This window comes from Talpa europaea (assembly GCF_964194135.1).
Source record: "Talpa europaea genome assembly, chromosome: 15".
Lineage (NCBI taxonomy): Eukaryota > Metazoa > Chordata > Mammalia > Eulipotyphla > Talpidae > Talpa > Talpa europaea.
In genome coordinates this window covers 44,576,284-44,594,516 of record NC_140083.1, presented here as the reverse complement: position 1 = coordinate 44,594,516, position 18,233 = coordinate 44,576,284, and the positions used below count along the sequence as shown (strand labels likewise).

At 36.2% G+C, this 18,233-nt stretch overlaps 1 protein-coding gene across 8 annotated transcripts in view; it reads left to right on the top strand.

The window, feature by feature from the left end:
* Window positions 1-17,903, top strand: part of PPHLN1 (periphilin 1) — a gene marked incomplete at both ends in the record, with an annotated part of 97,853 nt that extends 79,950 nt beyond the window's left edge. For all 8 annotated transcript variants that reach the window (XM_084255366.1, XM_084255365.1, XM_084255363.1 and 5 more), the window contains one exon: window positions 17,709-17,903. In XM_084255366.1, coding sequence (XP_084111492.1) covers window positions 17,709-17,903 — 195 coding nt within the window. The remainder of the gene's footprint in view (window positions 1-17,708) is intronic.
* Between the last annotated feature and the right edge of the window lie 330 nt (window positions 17,904-18,233).

Genomic DNA, 18,233 nt, shown 5'->3' with positions numbered 1-18,233 from the left:
GAGGGGAGAGTCTTATCAGCAATTAAAGTTTTTGAATTGGGTGTGGAAAGAGCTTAGAATACCCTAGATGATGTGTGTAGATACAGAAGTCAGAAGGAGAGATTAAGGAGTTTATAGTGAATCAAATAATTGCAGTTTTGGACTTTTTCCAACAATTCACAGTACCCTGTGAGTAGAAAAGGCAAACCAATTGTTTATCCACAGCTGAACAATAAGAACCCCTTAACTGTTACTAAGTAATTTATAAAAAAGGCCACAGACAAGATGGTGAAGGTGATTTTACTGCTAAGTGGGAAAGGCACAAACTGAGCTGCTTAGTCTTTCAGTTATTTATATACCAAAAAAATTGAGTCATTTATGATGTCCAAGTTCTTGAATATCTTAAAAATAAAAAGACAAGTGATAAAAATTAAACATATCCAAACTGAGCATAACTCTTAATTCTGATGTGTTCAAAAGAGAGAAAAAAGGGGAAAAAAAACTGCTCTAGTTTTTAATGTTTTATTAAATGTCTTTATTTTTTTTGAACATTTATTTTTATGTATTCATGCATACAAGAACTGGGGTCTAGGCCAGAGGTGGGGGTGGTGGTGGCGAGAAGATTTTTCAGAGACAGATTGGGGAGCAGAAATGGAGGATCTCTGAAATCCACTGCTGAGAGGAGCAAGGGGGCGAGACAGGAGAGGTCTGCTGCACCATGTGGGTTAGTTTCCTGACTGGGCATTGCATTGGTGCTGGCTGGTAATAACATGATAGCGCTGAGACTTTAACCCCTGTGCCACCAGGGAGGCCCCAAGATGGCTATTTTTCTTAAAGTAAGGCAGGAGATGGGTAAAAGGATTTTTCCAGGTAAAAGGAACAAATAATAGTATTTTTAATAATGGTGAGTTGTAGTGCTTTAGAATACTTTGAATCTTTAGCCTCCTAACCAGATGAAATGTTGATATGACTATTTCTTGACTTGTAAACCCTTTTAAAGATTCACTGTGCTGCAGTCACATTCACTTCCCCAGTGGGATGTCTTTCTCCTGCTCTTCATGGCCTTTGTTGATGCCAAGTCTGCCCGGGCTCTGTTGCTGGATTCTCACCTTTCAGGTGTCCACTTGTGTTCTCTCCAAAACATTCCCTTCTCTCTCTGACCAGTCGAAGTACTTCCTCCATCTCTGAACCTCCTCTATTTCCTTTGTAATGCTTACACAGTTATACGCGCATGTGCATTTTCTTAGATGTTGTTATATATTGTTCCTATGAAAATAAAGTTTCTTGAGACTAGGGACTGGATTTTTTTTATTCACCACTTGTACAGAGCCAACATATAGTAGGTCCTCAAATATTTGTTGACTGGTGGAACCTTAAATGTTTGTTTCTCGAATGGTTTCTGAGTATTTAGTACTTTGCGTTTGTTCTCTCACTTAATCCACACAAAACCCCCACAAACCTGGTCTGTATTTGTAATTCCCACATTGCAAATAAGGAAGGGGGCTCAGAGAATTATGTAATGTGCCCAGGGGCTCCATAAAGTTCATGACCTTCATTGCTGTGCCACACTACCTCTCACCCCATTGATTATTTAAACCTTTCAGATATATTTTTAAAAGTAAGACAAGATAAATCTGGGTATTTAAAATGCTTATGAACCTGTCTTTCTATGGTAAGTTGCATTTATGGACATTCAAAGCGTTGAAGACTAAATTCTCTGGCAGTTTTGAAGGTTGAATAGTATTTAAATTACATTTATGTTTAGTACGAATGGAAAGTTACTTCTTTTGTAGAAAGAAAATAAGAAATTACACCTAAGAGAATTTTCAAACATTTTTCCCCCCTCTTTTGGGGCATGTGTATGGACCAGAATGGTTCATTCCCCAAGGTCATAAGAAATTGTTTTTGTGTGCAAATCTTTAGGCTTTTACTGTGTAATTATATTCACATATGATAACTTGAAGGCTAAGAAAGCATAGTTTAATCTGATTTCCATATAGGTTATTCAAAGTGCGCTCAGTATGTGAGGAAGATGAATTTTTTTTATATAAAGGAAATACATGACATTATAGTCAAAATTTGACTTTTTTTTTTTTTTTTAAAGATTTATTTATTTATTTATAGAAGCACTGGGTATAGTCAGAATTGTGGGAGAGTGAGAGAATTCATCAGAGCCAGAGCAGGGAACAGAACAGGCAGAATGATGAAATACACTGCTGAGGGGAGCAGTGGGCACAGCAGGAGAGGTCTGTTGCGCCATGTGGGACCCTCGCCAGAGGCCGGGGATCGAACCGGTGCTGCAGAGGCTGCGGGCAGCTTCGCAGCCCAGTGCTCAACCGCTGCGCCACCAGGGGAGGCCCCAAAATTTGACTTTTAAACTTCCATTTTAGTTGTTCCAATTTAATGTGTCTTTTGTCTCTAAACCTGAAATAAAGTAAGTGCCATTTAAAAAAAATAGAATACCAGAGAGCAGCTGCTACAGAATTGAACTATATGGGAAAAATACTGGCTTGAATCACTGGAGATGATTCAATGTTTGAGGAAAAAAATAAGAGCTTTCCGGTCACACCTACACAATGGAGACAGGCAGAACTGGAAATTTTTCTTTTGTTTTACATATAATATGTTTATATATTGTAATTACTGCTTCATCTTAACAATACTATCCTTTGACTTCTTAAATAGTGTCATCCTGAATGGTACCATTTCTGGACAAGTTTAGTTTTGGCTTGTTTGAGTGTTTCTGTGGGTTTTTATTTTGTGGTGGTGGGGGGGAGCAAAATACAATAGGTATGTTTTTAGACATTATAAAACTTGTCTCTATAAAATCTACAAAACTGCAAAAATGAAATGTATATACAGTGAAGCAGGTTGTTTCTAATTGAATTTATTTCTCTTCTGACAATATGATTGTTTTATTTAGGGAATAAAATTTTAGACTAAACCTTATTTTGACTCTGGATAGAAGATTTGATTCCCAGAAGATAATAGAATGATTGTCAATCCATGCAACAGGAATTGACTATTTTAACTAAAATATGACTTGTATATTGGCTTGTCAATCGCTATATGCAGTCTGCAGGAAAAAAAAAATTTGTTAAGCAAACGATCAGTAAGGTTCTGTGTATAATTTTATTTATTTTTTTTATAGAGGCATGTTTTATTTATTTGTTTGTTTGTTTGTTTGTTTATACATGCACTGTGTACAGTCAGAAGCTCGGGGAGGGTGAGAGAATTCGCCAGAGCTGGGAGCAGAGCAGGCAGAAGGACCGAAGTACATTGCTGAGGGGAGCAGTGGGCGGCAGGAGAGGTCTGCACGCCATGTGGGACCCTCCTCTGGTGGCCGGGGAGCAGCCGGGGATCGAACCTGCGCCACAGAGGCCGCTGGCAGCTTCGCAGCCCAGCGCTCAACCGCTGCGCCACCGGGGAGGCCCTGTGTATAATTTTAAACAGGACGTCTTATTTGTTAAAAAAAAAAAAAAAAAATCCCTGCACCAAGATGTTTACATTTTAAGTACTTTAAAAGTTGAGGTGTCTATATATTTAGAAATATTAAAATTATTTCTTTTAATATACTGTTTTGTTTTTAAATTTTATTTAGCATTTTATAATTTTTTATTAAGGAAATAGTGATGTAAAACACTGTATATGATTTAGAAATACAGGATCCCACCTTTTCAGATGTATATTACTATTACCCTCCCCACCACCAAGGAACCTAGCAGTGGCTTTTCCCCATTTGAAATGGTTTTTGTAATGTAAACTTTCTTACCTACTTACCTTACCATCAGTTTGCTGTGGTTCACCTTCCTTGTAATGCTGTATTAAAAATCAAATTAGGATCTTGACTGAGGAACAATACTTTTTGACAGTCATTTATTAATCTCAAAGAATTTACATATGGAATGATTTGGATAGGGTGGTCAATATGTCTAATCAGAGTTTGAACCATGGCCAAAATATATGATTTTAAACTCATTAATATAAAAGATTGATTTATTTTGTTGTAAGCATAACACTCAATGTATCAACAGTTACAAGAATGCAAAGGAAATTGAATTTTCCCTCAACATAGTGGTAGGAGGTAGGTTGTACTGAAAGGAACATGCATTTCTTAAGTATTTTGAATAACCTGGAAAAAAACGGATCTGGAAAAGCTTTATGAAAGAGGTCTTGAACAAAATGCTCAAGAAATTAAATTAGAAAAGCAAATTAAAAAAGAGAATGCAAGTGGCATACGAGAGCAGGTAAAATAGGAAAAAATTATAGCGGATAATATTTTGGTGGGTAATGAGAATATTTTAATAGTTAAGTTTTGTGCTACATGATTTAACTGAGCCACACCTTGGGAGCGAGTTGCAGTGTTCTGAGAATGGATTTTTTTTCTTTTGGATAATGGTGCCTGTGGGAGAAGGCTTAGAAGAAAAAGACTAGGAGAAAAGCAATTAGAAAGATTAGTATGTCGTAACCTGGTTGCATTGGTAAATGTCCACATATTGTGACCATACACATAGCAAAAACCAGCACATAGGACATGTACAGCAGAGCCAGATTTTAGCACTGTGCTATTGCTGAAAGCATGTAAAGAGTCCCTTTAAAAAGTAGAATCATTTAGCAGTTGATTTTTGCAAATTATTTTGTGTTTGCTTAGGAACAAGTCCTAACTGTAAATATTAGTATCTGGACTTTTAAATGCTGTATAGCATGAAGCACACTAAACTCTTACAGAGTGAACTACGTTTTGATATTTATACTTTTTATTGTTGTAGGTCACTGAAAATATGTGAGTAGAAGCAGGATTTAACGCATTTTTCCAGGATGTGTTAATACGGACATTTTCTGTCTGGGTTCTATCTGTGTGGCGCATAATCTTGCACATCGTAAGGTTAAAGGGGATACTACAGTCCATTGTTTGTTTGTTTGTTTTGTTTTTTTGGGGGGGGCTGTTGTAGTAAGGTGGTGGGCCTTTGGCCCTTATTTTATCTAACCCAATCAAATGTTCAGTACTGCTAATCCAAACAAAGATTTAATTTCTGATTTTCCCTGTTATTCTTGTCTGTCATTCCAGTTTTAGTGATTTTGCCAACCAAAAAAAGTTTGCAGTGTAAACTAGCAGCATAATTTTAAAAAAGTCATTCTAATATACACTATTTACTGGAGATGTATATGGTAAAGATAATTAGACCTACAGTAGAATTTCAGTTATATTACTATCCTTATACTCACAAAGAAATAAAATATTGAGGGTCTCCCTCTTACAGCTATCTCCCTTTAATCTCTCCCTCATCATTTTTATAAAATGAGGATAGTATTTCCAGGGCACTAGTGAGGATTCTTGGTACAAAAGTAATGTGAAAGACTACATGAAAGTGTTGTTAGTGCATTCATGTTTCTCCTATGCCAATAGTTTCTAAATGATACTTGCTTAATAAACAGAAATCCCCTTTGGGATTGTCACTCACAACACTTTCTAGTCAGAGACCTTTGCCTGGGCAAATTTCCCATTCTGGAAGTGTGTCTGTCGTGATGAGGTCTCTCCGAGGACTCAATTGTAATAGTTCTAGCTTCTGAGCTAAGCGTCCATGTCTTCACAAGGTTGATGCAACAACCTTAGTATTGGATTCTCTCCAACCTCCTTTGCCAGAGATGAACTGGGAGGCAATGGAGGTGGGGAGGTGGAGAAGGGGGCCGAGGGGGTATTGTAAGGTAGCTTCCTTCTTAGTCACTCCTGCTTACTCATTTCTGGTGGAGAGAGGGTAGATGGAGGCTGCTCTTCTTAGATCTCTGAAACCATGTAGGATTTTTTCCACTTATAGAGCAGGCTATTGCCAATTATTTACTTTGTTTTAGCTTTAGTCAAATCTAAAATGTGACCTGTTGTACAAGGTGCAAGATGTTGCACCTTTCTGATTGTTAATACTAAATCTCTTGAAGGCCGAATTACCTCCTCAGTAATTTAAAGTCATCTATTTCTAAAAAGATTTATCTGGAAGTAATCTTAATTGAAATAAGTTTTCTTTGAATAACTAACTTAAACTTAGATTTTCCTAAGTAGATTAGTTATCTACTTACTCATTTCACTTCATTCTCACCCAATATAAAACTTTCTTTTACAGTAGTTATGCATTAAAAAATCAGTTTAATATATAGAAACATTTTTGCGTATTTTACTTTTTTTTATTCAAGGGAAATACATTCTAATGATAAATATCTTTCAAGGAACTGATTTGTCTGATTTGTTCCATCGTGTTGAATGTTTTAAAGAAATTAATTTGGAAAAATGCCTATATTAAACTTTCCTCTTCCTTGCTCCGTTAAAGTAATTATTCTCAGACACGAAAATATTAAGTCATGTGGATTCTTGGGTATGAAAATATTAAAAGTCAATTGGGGCCTCCTCTGGTGGCGCAGCGGTTGAGCGCTGGCCTAGGAGGCTGCCCGCAGCCTCTACAGCGCTGGTTTGATCCCTGGCCACCAGCGAGGGTTCCACATGGCGCGACAGACCTCTCCTGTCTCGCCCGCTGCTCCCCTCAGCAGTGTATTTTGTCACTCTGCCTGTTCTGTACCCTGCTATGGCTCTGGTGAATTCTCTTACCCTCCTGTGCTTCTGACTGTACCTGTGCTTGTGTAAATAAATTAAATAAATTTAAAAAAAAAGTCATGAATAACTATAAGAAAGTGAAAATCAAAATCAACAAAAAACTATGAACCAGAGACACTTTTGGGGGGGTGGGTGGTGGGAGGGGAGGGATTGGGGTCAGAATGAGGGGGTTGCAATTGTATGGGGAATATAAAAATAAAATTTATTATTTAAAAAAAATTTAAAAAAAGTCAATTGGAGAGCTATGTCATTTTGCAAAATATTTATTGTTATCCATTTTCTCAGCAATTAGACTATTAAAAACCTATTTTATAATAGTTGTTTTTTATCTTGTTTTCACTGTGACTATTTTTCTTTGTTTGGATTTAGGCTTTTTATATTTTTTTGAATCATGGAAGTTCTTTCTCAAGCCAGTAAATGACATTGAACACAAAATTACTTTTCCTGGTCTAGTGAATCAGATTTGCTGGGGATACTGAGCAGTAAATATATATTTTCCGCCAGTCAGCTGTCTTGAGTGGTTTATTTATTGTCTAATGATTAAGAAACAAAATGTCTACAGCGTAATCGAAATTATTTTCAGGGCAAGAGTAAGTTAAACCATAAGTTTTTTTCAAACCAAACAGTTCATATAAAGCTCCATTTTAATTCTAATTTATTCATTCTCCATCTTTTCCAAAACTTCCCTTTATTCCAAGTTTCATTCTCCTTTAAACATGCTTTTTTATTTCTAAGATTCTGGACAGCCTGTAATAGCCTACCCTGTCTCAGTGAATTTAATTTCCCCCCTCTCCATTTATTACGATCTTTTCTTTGGAATAATTACAACACTTCATATTTCCCTTTTGATACTTACTGTATTCTGCTTTGGTTTTGGTTATCTTAAATGCATTACTCTTTACTAGAATATAATTTTCTTGAGCATCACATGTTGTATTACTGACCAAATCCAGTAAATTCTAGTTATCTTGCAGTCACAGCTTGTTGTTCAAATTTACAGATTTATTGATATCTGTAATTTTCAGCCCACATGGAATCTTTACAAATTTCATGATCTAAGGCCCAACCAAAACAGACAACCATGTTTATAAGTTGAGATGATCAGTCTCATATACCTATCATTGGTGCTTTTTTGGTGTTAGATCTCTTTCCCCCAAAATTTATTTTAAAAATTTCCAACCACTAATAATTACACAGTGGAAACCATATACTCATCACCTAGATTCTATAATGTTTTGTTTCCTTGATCACTCAATTATTTACTTTGTTTTAGCTTTAGTCTCTCCATTCCCTTGTTCATCGATTAATTCATCTTATTTTTTGATGTACATCAAAGTGTTGCAAAATCTCAGTATACTTAATTCCTAAATATGCTCAGCATACATGTCATTAAATAGAGTTCAATATTTGTGCCTTTTTTCTTTTTAAAAAAATAAAAGTATTATTTAGATAAAACACCTTTTAGATCCTGCCACGGACCAGCACAGCAGTGAATGATGAGGCCGTCTCAGGGTTAGCCCTAAAGGTCACTGCAGGGGGAGGTGCAGCAGGATCCCTGCTGGTTCCCTCCCTCCTAAGAGCTGTCATTATGTTTTTGTATTTTTAGTATCTCTGTGTGAGTTAATTTTTTAGAACATGCGTAAATGATATCATACTCTACATGTTTTCTTTGTAACTTTTCCCACTCAGTATTAGCTTGTGTTCTATCTCAATTCTGCATTTAATCTCTGTGGGATCTCCTTTTGGCATCAGTGAAAGATTCTATAAGCTCTTTGAAATTATTTCTTTAATTTTGCTTATTTTGTGTATTATAACAGAAAAAACTATTAAGCTGGAAAGGGTCAAAAGAGAATTATTTACATAATCTTTGAAGCCTGTGAATTTATAAAATGATCTGTATTTTTGGATGAAAATTCTATAAACATGGTAACTGAGGTTTTAAAAAATATTTATTCATTTTAATAATTTATTTTGGAGTTACTCTTCTATGTGGCTGTAATAATTGTACCCACATATTGAATGTAGGTGGTTGAGATCTAATCCATCATGCATCTCTTAGCAACCACTTTTTTTAAGAGCTGTGCTTAGTTCTAAGAGCCAATGAGACTACAACTTTGAGGAGGAAGTCTCAAAAATATCTTTTCCTATTAATATAACTTTTCCTAAGCATCAACATCAATTACAGTAGTTTTGACACTCCCCGAATTACTACCGATCTAAATTAAAGGGTTTAAATTTGTCTCCAGTACTTAACATCAGTATGCTGTCACCTCATCAACACATTGGACACTTTGAATGTTTCCTTGTATTTTAAGCCTCAGCTGGATTTCTTTTTTTAACTTACATTTTTATATGCATTCCATCAAAAAATTGTAGAACATTTTGCGGATCTAATTGTATTTTGCATTTCTCCTTTAAAAGTGGTAAGCGTTTATCTTATTTCCATTTTAAGTCATCATATCACCTTTAGTTACATCTTTACCATTTTTCACTCCTCCATCCTCTATAACAATACCTTTTAATAGAATTTTCTGTGATGTTGGAAATGTTTTATATTTTTACTATGTAGTATTGTAGCTTGTATTTGAAATAGGGCTTGTGCGTCCGAGAAACTGAAATTTTTTTTTAAAGATTTATTTATTTATACAAGCATTGGGTACAATCAGAAGCGTGGGAGGGTGAGAGAATTCATCAAAGCCAGAGCGGCGAGCAGAACAGGCAGACTGACGAAATACACTGCTGAGGGGTGTAGCAGGCGTGGCAGGAGAGGTCTGCGCACCATGTGGGACCCTCCCTGGCCAGCCAGGGATTGAACTGGTGCTGCAGAGGCTGTGGGCAGCCTCGCAGTCCAGAGCTCAACTGCTGTGCCACCAGGGAGGCCCGAAACTAAATTTTTAATTAAATTAATTATGATTTAAATTTGTCACATCTAACTAGTGGCTAATAGTACAGTTCTGTAATATGCACAACTGCAGTAAACTGCTCTTGCAGTTATGTGCTTATCCTATAATTTCCAAATCCAATTCAATTGGTAGTTTTGTTCATTAATTTCTTTGATCTTTGTGTGTCATTTGACATTTATTTTACAAACTTTTCCCTTGGTACCTATGCCTCAGTCTCCTGGTTCTTGGTTTTTGTTATTCTCTCTTCTGTGACTGATACTGGTATTTTTAGATGTTTATTCTTGAATGTCTTGTTCCTATAGTACATATTCAGTGTTGACATGACTGTTCATTCAACATATACTGTTTTTTTTTTTTTTTTTTTTTTTTTTTTAAAGAGGCATGCATTTTTATTTATTTATGATTTATTTATTTGTTTGTTTGTTTTGTTTATACAAGCACTGGGTACAGTCAGAAGCGCGGGAGGGTGAGAGAATTCACCAGAGCCGGAGCGGGGAGCAGAGCAGGCAGAAGGACCGAAGTACACTGCTGAGGGGAGCAGCGGGCGGCAGGAGAGGTCTGCGCGCCATGTGGGACCCTCCTCTGGTGGCCAGGGAGCAGCCGGGGATCGAACCGGCACTGCAGAGGCTGTGGGCAGCTTCGCAACCCAGCGCTCAACCGTTGCGCCACCGGGGAGGCCCTCAACATATACTGTTAATCTACTTTGTCATCAGGTACTGGGACTAAAAAGAACTTATGCCCTTCTTCAAAGAACTCCCATAGTCTCAACTGACATCAGTGCTAAGGATTTCTCCTTTTCTCCCTGCTTTAGATGCCTCAATTATGTATTAATTAGATACTGAATCTCCCATTTTTTAATCTTATCTTTGCTCTCATTCCTAATCAAACTTAAAAACCTTCCATCTATCACTCTTCACATTACCGCAATCTGTATTGTGTTAGTTAGTGCTAACACCTCTGATCTCATCTTGATTTTATAGTCATCTGGTATTTATCTTTCTCTTTCTGGCTTATTTCATGTAGCATAATCCCTTCCAGTTTCATTCATGTTGCCACAAATGGCATGAGTTTATCTTTTTTGATTGCTGAGTAGTATTCTGGATGTTATAACTAGGACTTCTAACACTATGTTGTCTTCTACTGAATCTTAGTGGAAAGACTTTAAAGTGTTTCACTATTGAGAATGATACTAGCTGTGGGCTTGTCATGTATGTTGTATTTGTTCCCAGTTTTGCAAGGGTTTTTATCATAAATGGGTGCTGAATCTTATCAAATGCTTTCTTGGCATTTATTGATATGATCATATAGTTTCCTTTTTTTTGATGTGAATTACATGATTGAATTTTGGATATTGAACCTTCCTTGTGTTCCTGGCATAAGTCCCATTTGTTCATGATGTATAATCTGTTGAATATAGTTGTATTTTAACATCTGTGTTCATTGGAAATTGGTCTGTAGTTTTGTTATTTTGTTTTGGTTTTGGTATTAGCTTAATATAGGTCTCATAAAAGGTTTAGGAGTATTCCTTCTTAATTTTTGGAAGAAGTTTGAACAGAATAGGTATTTGTCTTTGAAAGTGTGGTAGTACATGCTTATGATGCCATCTGGTCCTGGACTTTTGTTTTTTTGGGGGGATTTTGATGAGTGTTTCTTTTTAGATTTTTATTTTATTCATGTATGTACAATAGCTGGGGTGTAGGCCAGAGGTGCGGAGGGTAAGAGGATTCACCAGAGACAGAGTGGGGAACAGAACAGGCAGGTTACTGAAATCCACTGCTGAGGGGAGCAGTGGGCTAGACAAAAGAGGTCTGCTATGCCCTGTGGGTCAGCTTCCTGGCACCGGATCAAATTGCAGTGGCTGCTGATAATGCTTCATAGTGCTGAGACTTAATCCCTTGCGCCACCAGGAGGCCCACAGATCAGTGTTTCAATTTCCTTGTTTGTGATTGGTTTGTTTTTCTATTTCTTCCCTATTTAGTCTTGAATGATTGTATACTTCTAAGACTGTCCATCCCATCTAGGTGGTTGAATTTGTTTGCATGTGAATATTCTTAGTAATCTTTTATAATTTTCTGAATTTCTGTGGTGTCTGTTGTAACTTTTCCTCTTTTGTTTTTGATTCTATTTACTTGAATTTTATCCCCCCGCCCCCTGTATTTCCGTGAGCTTACCTAGACATTTGTCAATTTTGCTTTTTTTTTTTTTTTTTTCCACTAAGAACCAGCTTTTGGCTTCATTGCTCTGTTGGATTGTCTTTTTAATTTCTATTCAATTTGTGCTCTAATTTTTATTATTTCTTTCCTTCTACTCACTTTTGGATTTTTGGTTCTTTTTCTAGTTCCTTAAGATGAGAGACAAAGTAGTTTATTTGGGCTCTTTCTTGTTTGTTGATATGGCCTGTATTGCTATATACTTCCTTCTTACTAATGTTTTTGCTGTGTCCCATAACTTCTGCTTGCTGGAATTTTTACTGGAATTGTGTTAAGTTTATAGATCAAGTTGGGAAAGAACTGAATCTTAACAAAATTGAGTTTTCCTCTATGTGAATATTGAATATATCTCTATTTCTATCTTCTTTGATTTATTTATAGTTTTTTAATTTTCCTCATGTAGACCTTCAAGATGCTTTGTTAGATTTATATTTTTGTGTTATATTTTTAATTTCAAATTCCAATCGTTAATGGCTAATAAAGGGAAAGGTAGGGTTTTTTTTTTGTTGTTGTTGTTGTTTTTTTTTTTTTTTTTTTTTGGTTGTCGATATTGTTTTTTGTTGGGGGTTTTTTTGGGGGCAATTTTGAATTTTTTTCATATTCATGTCATCTGTGAAAAAAAGTTTTACTTTTCTCCTTGCCTAATTGGTATGTCTTTTATTTCCTCTTCTTGTCTTATTGCATCATCTAGGGCTTCCAAAACAATGTTGAATAAAACTTGTGAAAGGGAATGTCTTTGCTTGTAGATCTATCTTGTATCTCTCTCTATCTCTATATTATGAGGAAAGCATCTATTTTCTTACCATGATGTTAACTATAGGGTTTTTGTAGGCATTCTTATCAAGTTGAAGAAGTTTATGTCCATGTCTAGTTTACAGAGTTTTTTTTTTTTTTTTCCATGAATCGGTGTTGGGTTTTGTTTAATGCTTTTTCTGTATTTGTTGATAGGACCATGTGATTTTTCTTTTTTAATTTATTGATGCAGTGAGTTGCATTAACTGATCTCCTTTTTTTAAGATTTATTTATGCATACAAGAGCTGGGGTACAGGCCAGAGGTGTGGGGAGGGGGTGAGAGAATTCACCAGAGACAGTGGGGAACAGAACAGGCGGACTGACTGAAATACACTGCTGAGGGCAGCAGCAGGCAAGTCAGAAGAGGTCTTCTGTGCCATGTTGGTATCTCCCTGACTAGGGATCGAACTTGTGCTGCAGTGGCTGTGGATAGCTTCATAGCTTGCGTTTTAACCCCTAGCGCCACCAGGGAGGCCCCACATTAATTGATTTTCAAATGTCGAACCAGCCTCATGTGTCTGGAATAAATCTTACGTAGTGATCATGCATACTTCTTTTTTATTTGTTGGATTTGCTAAAACAATTTATGATTTTTTTTGCACCTAGGTTTATGACATATTTATACAATTTTTCTTCCTTATAATGTCATTGTCTACTTTTGATAATTGGGTAATATGGACCTCATACAGGGGCCTCGTGGTGCAGGGGTTTAAGTGTCAGCCTTATCAAGCTATCGGCAGCCACCTTGAATGAGTTGGATCCATGACCAGGGAGCTGGCCCACGTGGCATGGCACAGCAGACCTCTCCTGTCTTGCCTGCTGCTCCCCTCAGCAGTGTATTTCAGTAGATCTGCTTGTTCTGCTCTCCACTGTGTCTCTTGTGAATCCTCTCACTCCCACGCCCCCCCCTCTGGCCTATACCCCAGTTCTTCTATGCATAAATAAATAAAATAAATTAAAAAAAAATATTGGCTTCATACAATAAATTAGGAACTGTTTACTCTGCTTTTCTTTAGAAGTGATTCTAGAGAATTAACATTTTTTCTTTAAATGTGAGATAGAATTCACCATTGTAACCCTCTGGGCCTGGTGCTTTTTATTTTGAAAGGTTATTTGTTGGTTTAGTTACTTTCAAAGATAGAGTGTTCAGATTATCTTTGTGTCCTTGAATTTTGACAGATTATGTCTTTCGTTTAAGTTTCATCAAGGCATTTTATTGATGTTCCAAATTTGGGGGCATATGTAATTTTAACATTCCTTTATTCTCCTTATAGATCTCATGAGATCAGTAGTGATGAATTCCTCTGTCAGTTTTGACATTAATAATTTGTGTCTCCTCTCTGTTTTTCTTGTTTAGCCAGACTAGAAATTTTTCGCTTTTATTGCTTGTTAGAAGAACCAGTTTTTGGTTTCATTGATTTTGAGATTTACTGTTTTCAGTTTCATTGCTCTTTGTTCTGATTTTTTATTTCTTCCTCTACTTACTTTGGATTTAATTTACTCTTTTTTCTAGTTTCCTAGATTAAGTTGTTAATTTTATATGTTTCTCTAACATGCATTTAATGTTAGAAATTTCTAAGCACTGCTTATGCTGCATCTCAAAAGTTTTTGATAAGTTGAATCATTTAATTTAGTTTAAATATTTTTAAATTTCTCCTGAGTCTTTTTTGATCCATGTGTTTTTAGAATCATATCATTTAACCTCTAAATGTTGTATTTTCTGACTATCTTCATGTTGAGCTTTAATTCCATTGGACTCTATGAGCACACTTTCTGTGATTTCCGTTCTTGTAAGCGTGTTAAGATTTGTGTTTTATGGCCCAGGATGTGGTCTGTCCTGGTGAATATTCCATGTGAACTTGAAAGGAATATGTAAAATCAAAATGGACTTTACCAGACCCAAATCAACGTGTCTATAAGGCTGTATTTCCTCCAGAGGCTCTAGAAGAAGAATCTGTTTCCTTGTCTATTCTAGTTTCTAGAAGCTGCTTGCATTCCTTGACTGGTAGCTCCTCCCGCCATCTTTAAATCTCATAATTCAGTCTCTGTTTCCGTGGCCACATTTCCTCTCTTTTTCTGAACTTCCGTGTTCCTTTTTAGGAACTCTTGTGATTTTATTTTGCCTACTTAGATAATCCAGGAAAATTGCCCCATCTCAAAATCCTTAACATAATCACACTTGGAAATCTTTTGCACCATGTGTCCTAGGGATGATGATATGGATCTTGTGGGTGGGAGTGGAGGGCATAATTCACCATCCCATAGTAGTCGTAGTAGAGTCAGGATTTGAACTCAATATGCCTGCTCTCGGAAATATCTCTCTCATTTCTGACTTCCCTACCACCTTCCACATCTGAGTGTCTTCTCTAGCTGTGTTAATTGTCTACGTTTACTTTTCTCAGTATGATGTGATTTTCTCAAAACAGAACATATAGCACTTAAAGCAAGTGGGTTTATATAAAGAAAATTATATAGGACGATGATAGAGAAAGTAACTGTTCCCATTTGATTCACCAGTCTTTTCAGGTTGTGGGTGTTCACCAGTCTTTTCAGGTTGTGGGTGTGTCTGAGCAGTTAACCAGTTACCTCCTAATATTAATGTAAATTTTAAAGTAAATATTCAGATAAGTGTATGTATACATGTATGTATGTGTGTGTATATATTTATATATTTTTATTTAAATAGCCTCCTCTGACTAGTGGCTACTTTATTAAGTCATATAGCTCTGTAATCTTTAGCATCCTACCAAATTGCTCTTACAGAACTAATGCATTCCTAAAGCCAGTTTGTCTGAAATGAAAATTCTTCTAATAACTTACCGTGTCTTAATTTTTGGTTTTTCTTTTTGTGGAACAGAGGTAGAGGGACTAAAATTACAGACATTTTAGAAGAGTTTTATATCACTGCAAGCAATTTTAGAAAGAACTTGCTGTAGAGGAGTTTGATTTGTCCTTCGAGTGACTGGGCAGCGCCATTAAATAGTAGAAAGCTTGGTATTTCATCATAGTCCTTTCATTCTAGAAGCACCTCGTGACAACATTGCTGTTAACACAGATACATTATAATGGACTGTGTGAAAACACATTTGGATAGTGTTTCATTATGCTGGCAAATTTAACCACATTTCTATGAAGTTTATGTGAACCCCACCCATACTTCAACCTGTTATCCATTTTGTTGAGGCCCAATCAGGGGGAAAAACAACAACAAAAAAAAATCTTCCTGTGTGGCCTGGAGTTATCTAATGTGAAGATTATTAATGCTTTTCCAGCTAGGGACTGTATGAAAATAAAATCTTCTACAGATAACTACACCCTTCCTGTTTGGGATTGAGTTTACTGTGGAACAGATTTCAGAAATAGGTTTCTGACAGTTGTGAATTTATTTATAAAATGTTGGAGGGTGAGGTTCTTCCTTTTACAAAAAACTCATTATTTCCTGTGTAAAGTCCAACCAGTAGTGTAAGCAGTCTCTTTAGAAAATTTACCCTGACCTAAACAAGAATCATGTTTCTTTGGTCACTTCTGATGTTCTTGTCAACTAATGTACAAAAGTTTGTCTATTCCAGTGAGTAATTTAAAAGGACTTAGAGTTAAAAAATAAAACACAGATTTAAATGCTTGTGTTACCTTGCTTCCAGAGAGACAATACTTTACACTTTAAATAAATATATGAACACATTTTAATCTGGTTTCACTTTTAATATGCAAATGTATAGCACATTTGTGTTCTATAACTATGCTAAATGAGGAGTTACAGTTTAGGTAAAACAGCCGATTTACATTAAAGAATTTGCAGGTCAATTCACAATGTAACATTATCCTCATCTAGTAGCATCTGTTATAAAGAAGCCTGTAAAATTTAGGCCACCCACAAAGCGGTCTGCTGAGCCCTGTGGTTGGGGTTAGAATGCTGTGATTATGTGGGCTGACTGGTTTGGTGAGGAATTTACCTCCACTAAGACTAAAACATCCTGGTTCTGACTTTCCCGTGTAAGAACAACATTGGTTAGACTCAGGTGCTATGTGCCTGTTAAACCAGTTGGTACTGTATTGTCTTGACATCATGTGTAATATCATGTGAATGGCTTACTGTTTTCCGAGTTGGTTTATTATACTAATGATATCAATTCTGGGTTATGTAAACCTTAAACTGGAATGAATGGTGGTTTAAATAGCTGAATTTAATGGAATGGGTAGCATGAGTTAATTTCATCCCTGTTTAGTAAAAATATGTGTGTGAATTTATCAGTGCTGAGATGGAAAAGGGTTTTATATATTTTGACTTTTGAAGAACCTTACCTTTTAATTTTCTTGGGGCTTGTAATGGTTTTCAAGTGCAAAGAGATGAATTGTTTTTGTTAAATTTAGGAAAATTAACATTTCTTTTAAATTAGAAATTTGTATTTTAGTTTTCATGGAGACTTAACTGATTTTTCTGTAAGTACATGAATTATGGAGTATGAAAAAGAGCATAGAAATCGAAAGTGCACTTTGTGAAATACAAATTATGAAGATGACATTTAGTGTGGAGGAAATAGGGCAATTTTTGAACAGGAAATACCTCATTACCATTAATGAAAATTACCTATACATATTGATACATAAAATGTACATGTTGAGGTAGAAAACTATATAATCCCATGTATATGTGTATATATGTGTGTTTATATATATGTTATACATGCGCACACCCATTGTGAGTATAACATTATTTTGACCTTAACTGCCTTGATGATTTTAACTATGGTTGAATATTTTATAACTTGAAAATTTTTTTCCCCAAATAGTTATTTTGGGCTTTTTTATAGTCACTTATATACAAAACAGAATTTTGCATTTGTCATCTTGTTATCATTCAAGCAAAGAATCTGAAGTTATGGGCTCAGAAACTTTTTTATTCCAAATAAGTGAGTGAAGAAAGCCATTAATGTTTTCTTCACATCTAGTGTGATGCCCTTCTAGTCGACTCTCAGATGCTGAGAAGTGCCACGTCTGATGGGATGCATCAGTGTCTTCCTGCTCATTCTAGTTGTCAGTGTGGCTCATAGACAGAGGTCTATATGGCCTTTGTCAGAATGACTCCTGGGGCTTAGGGAGATTCAGCGGTGTTATTATCTTCCTTGTAGACTTCAGCATCATAATTCTGTCAACGAAGTCAGCACAATGTTTGACTAATTATTTTCACTCTTAGTTAATCATAATGTATTTTACCTTTCTAGGTTTACAGACAAGACTGTGAAACTTTCGGGATGGTTGTGAAAATGCTGATTGAAAAAGATCCTTCGTTAGAAAAGTCTATACAATTTGCATTGAGACAGAATTTACATGAAATAGGTGAGCGGTGTGTCGAAGAACTGAAGCATTTTATTGCAGAGTATGACACCTCTAGTCAAGATTTTGGAGACCCTTTTTAGAAATTACTTGCTCAGGCAAAAAAAAAAAAAATTCTAGATTCCTCCCTCCCCTCCCCTCCCCTCCCCTCCCCTCCCCTGCCCTCCCCTCCCCTCCCCTGCCCTCCCCTCCCCTGCCCTCCCCTGCCCTCCCCTCCCCTCCCCTCCCCTCCCCTTCATTGTGCATTAAATCCTTAATATATGGAATTTTTGTGATGAAGAGAAATACTTTATGATAGTTGACCACATTCCAATATCAGATAAACATCTAAAATAGTCTAAGATATTTTATCTACATGTAGAGCCACCCAGTCCATACGTATCGCCCCTCCCCCACCCTCTAAAATAATGGGT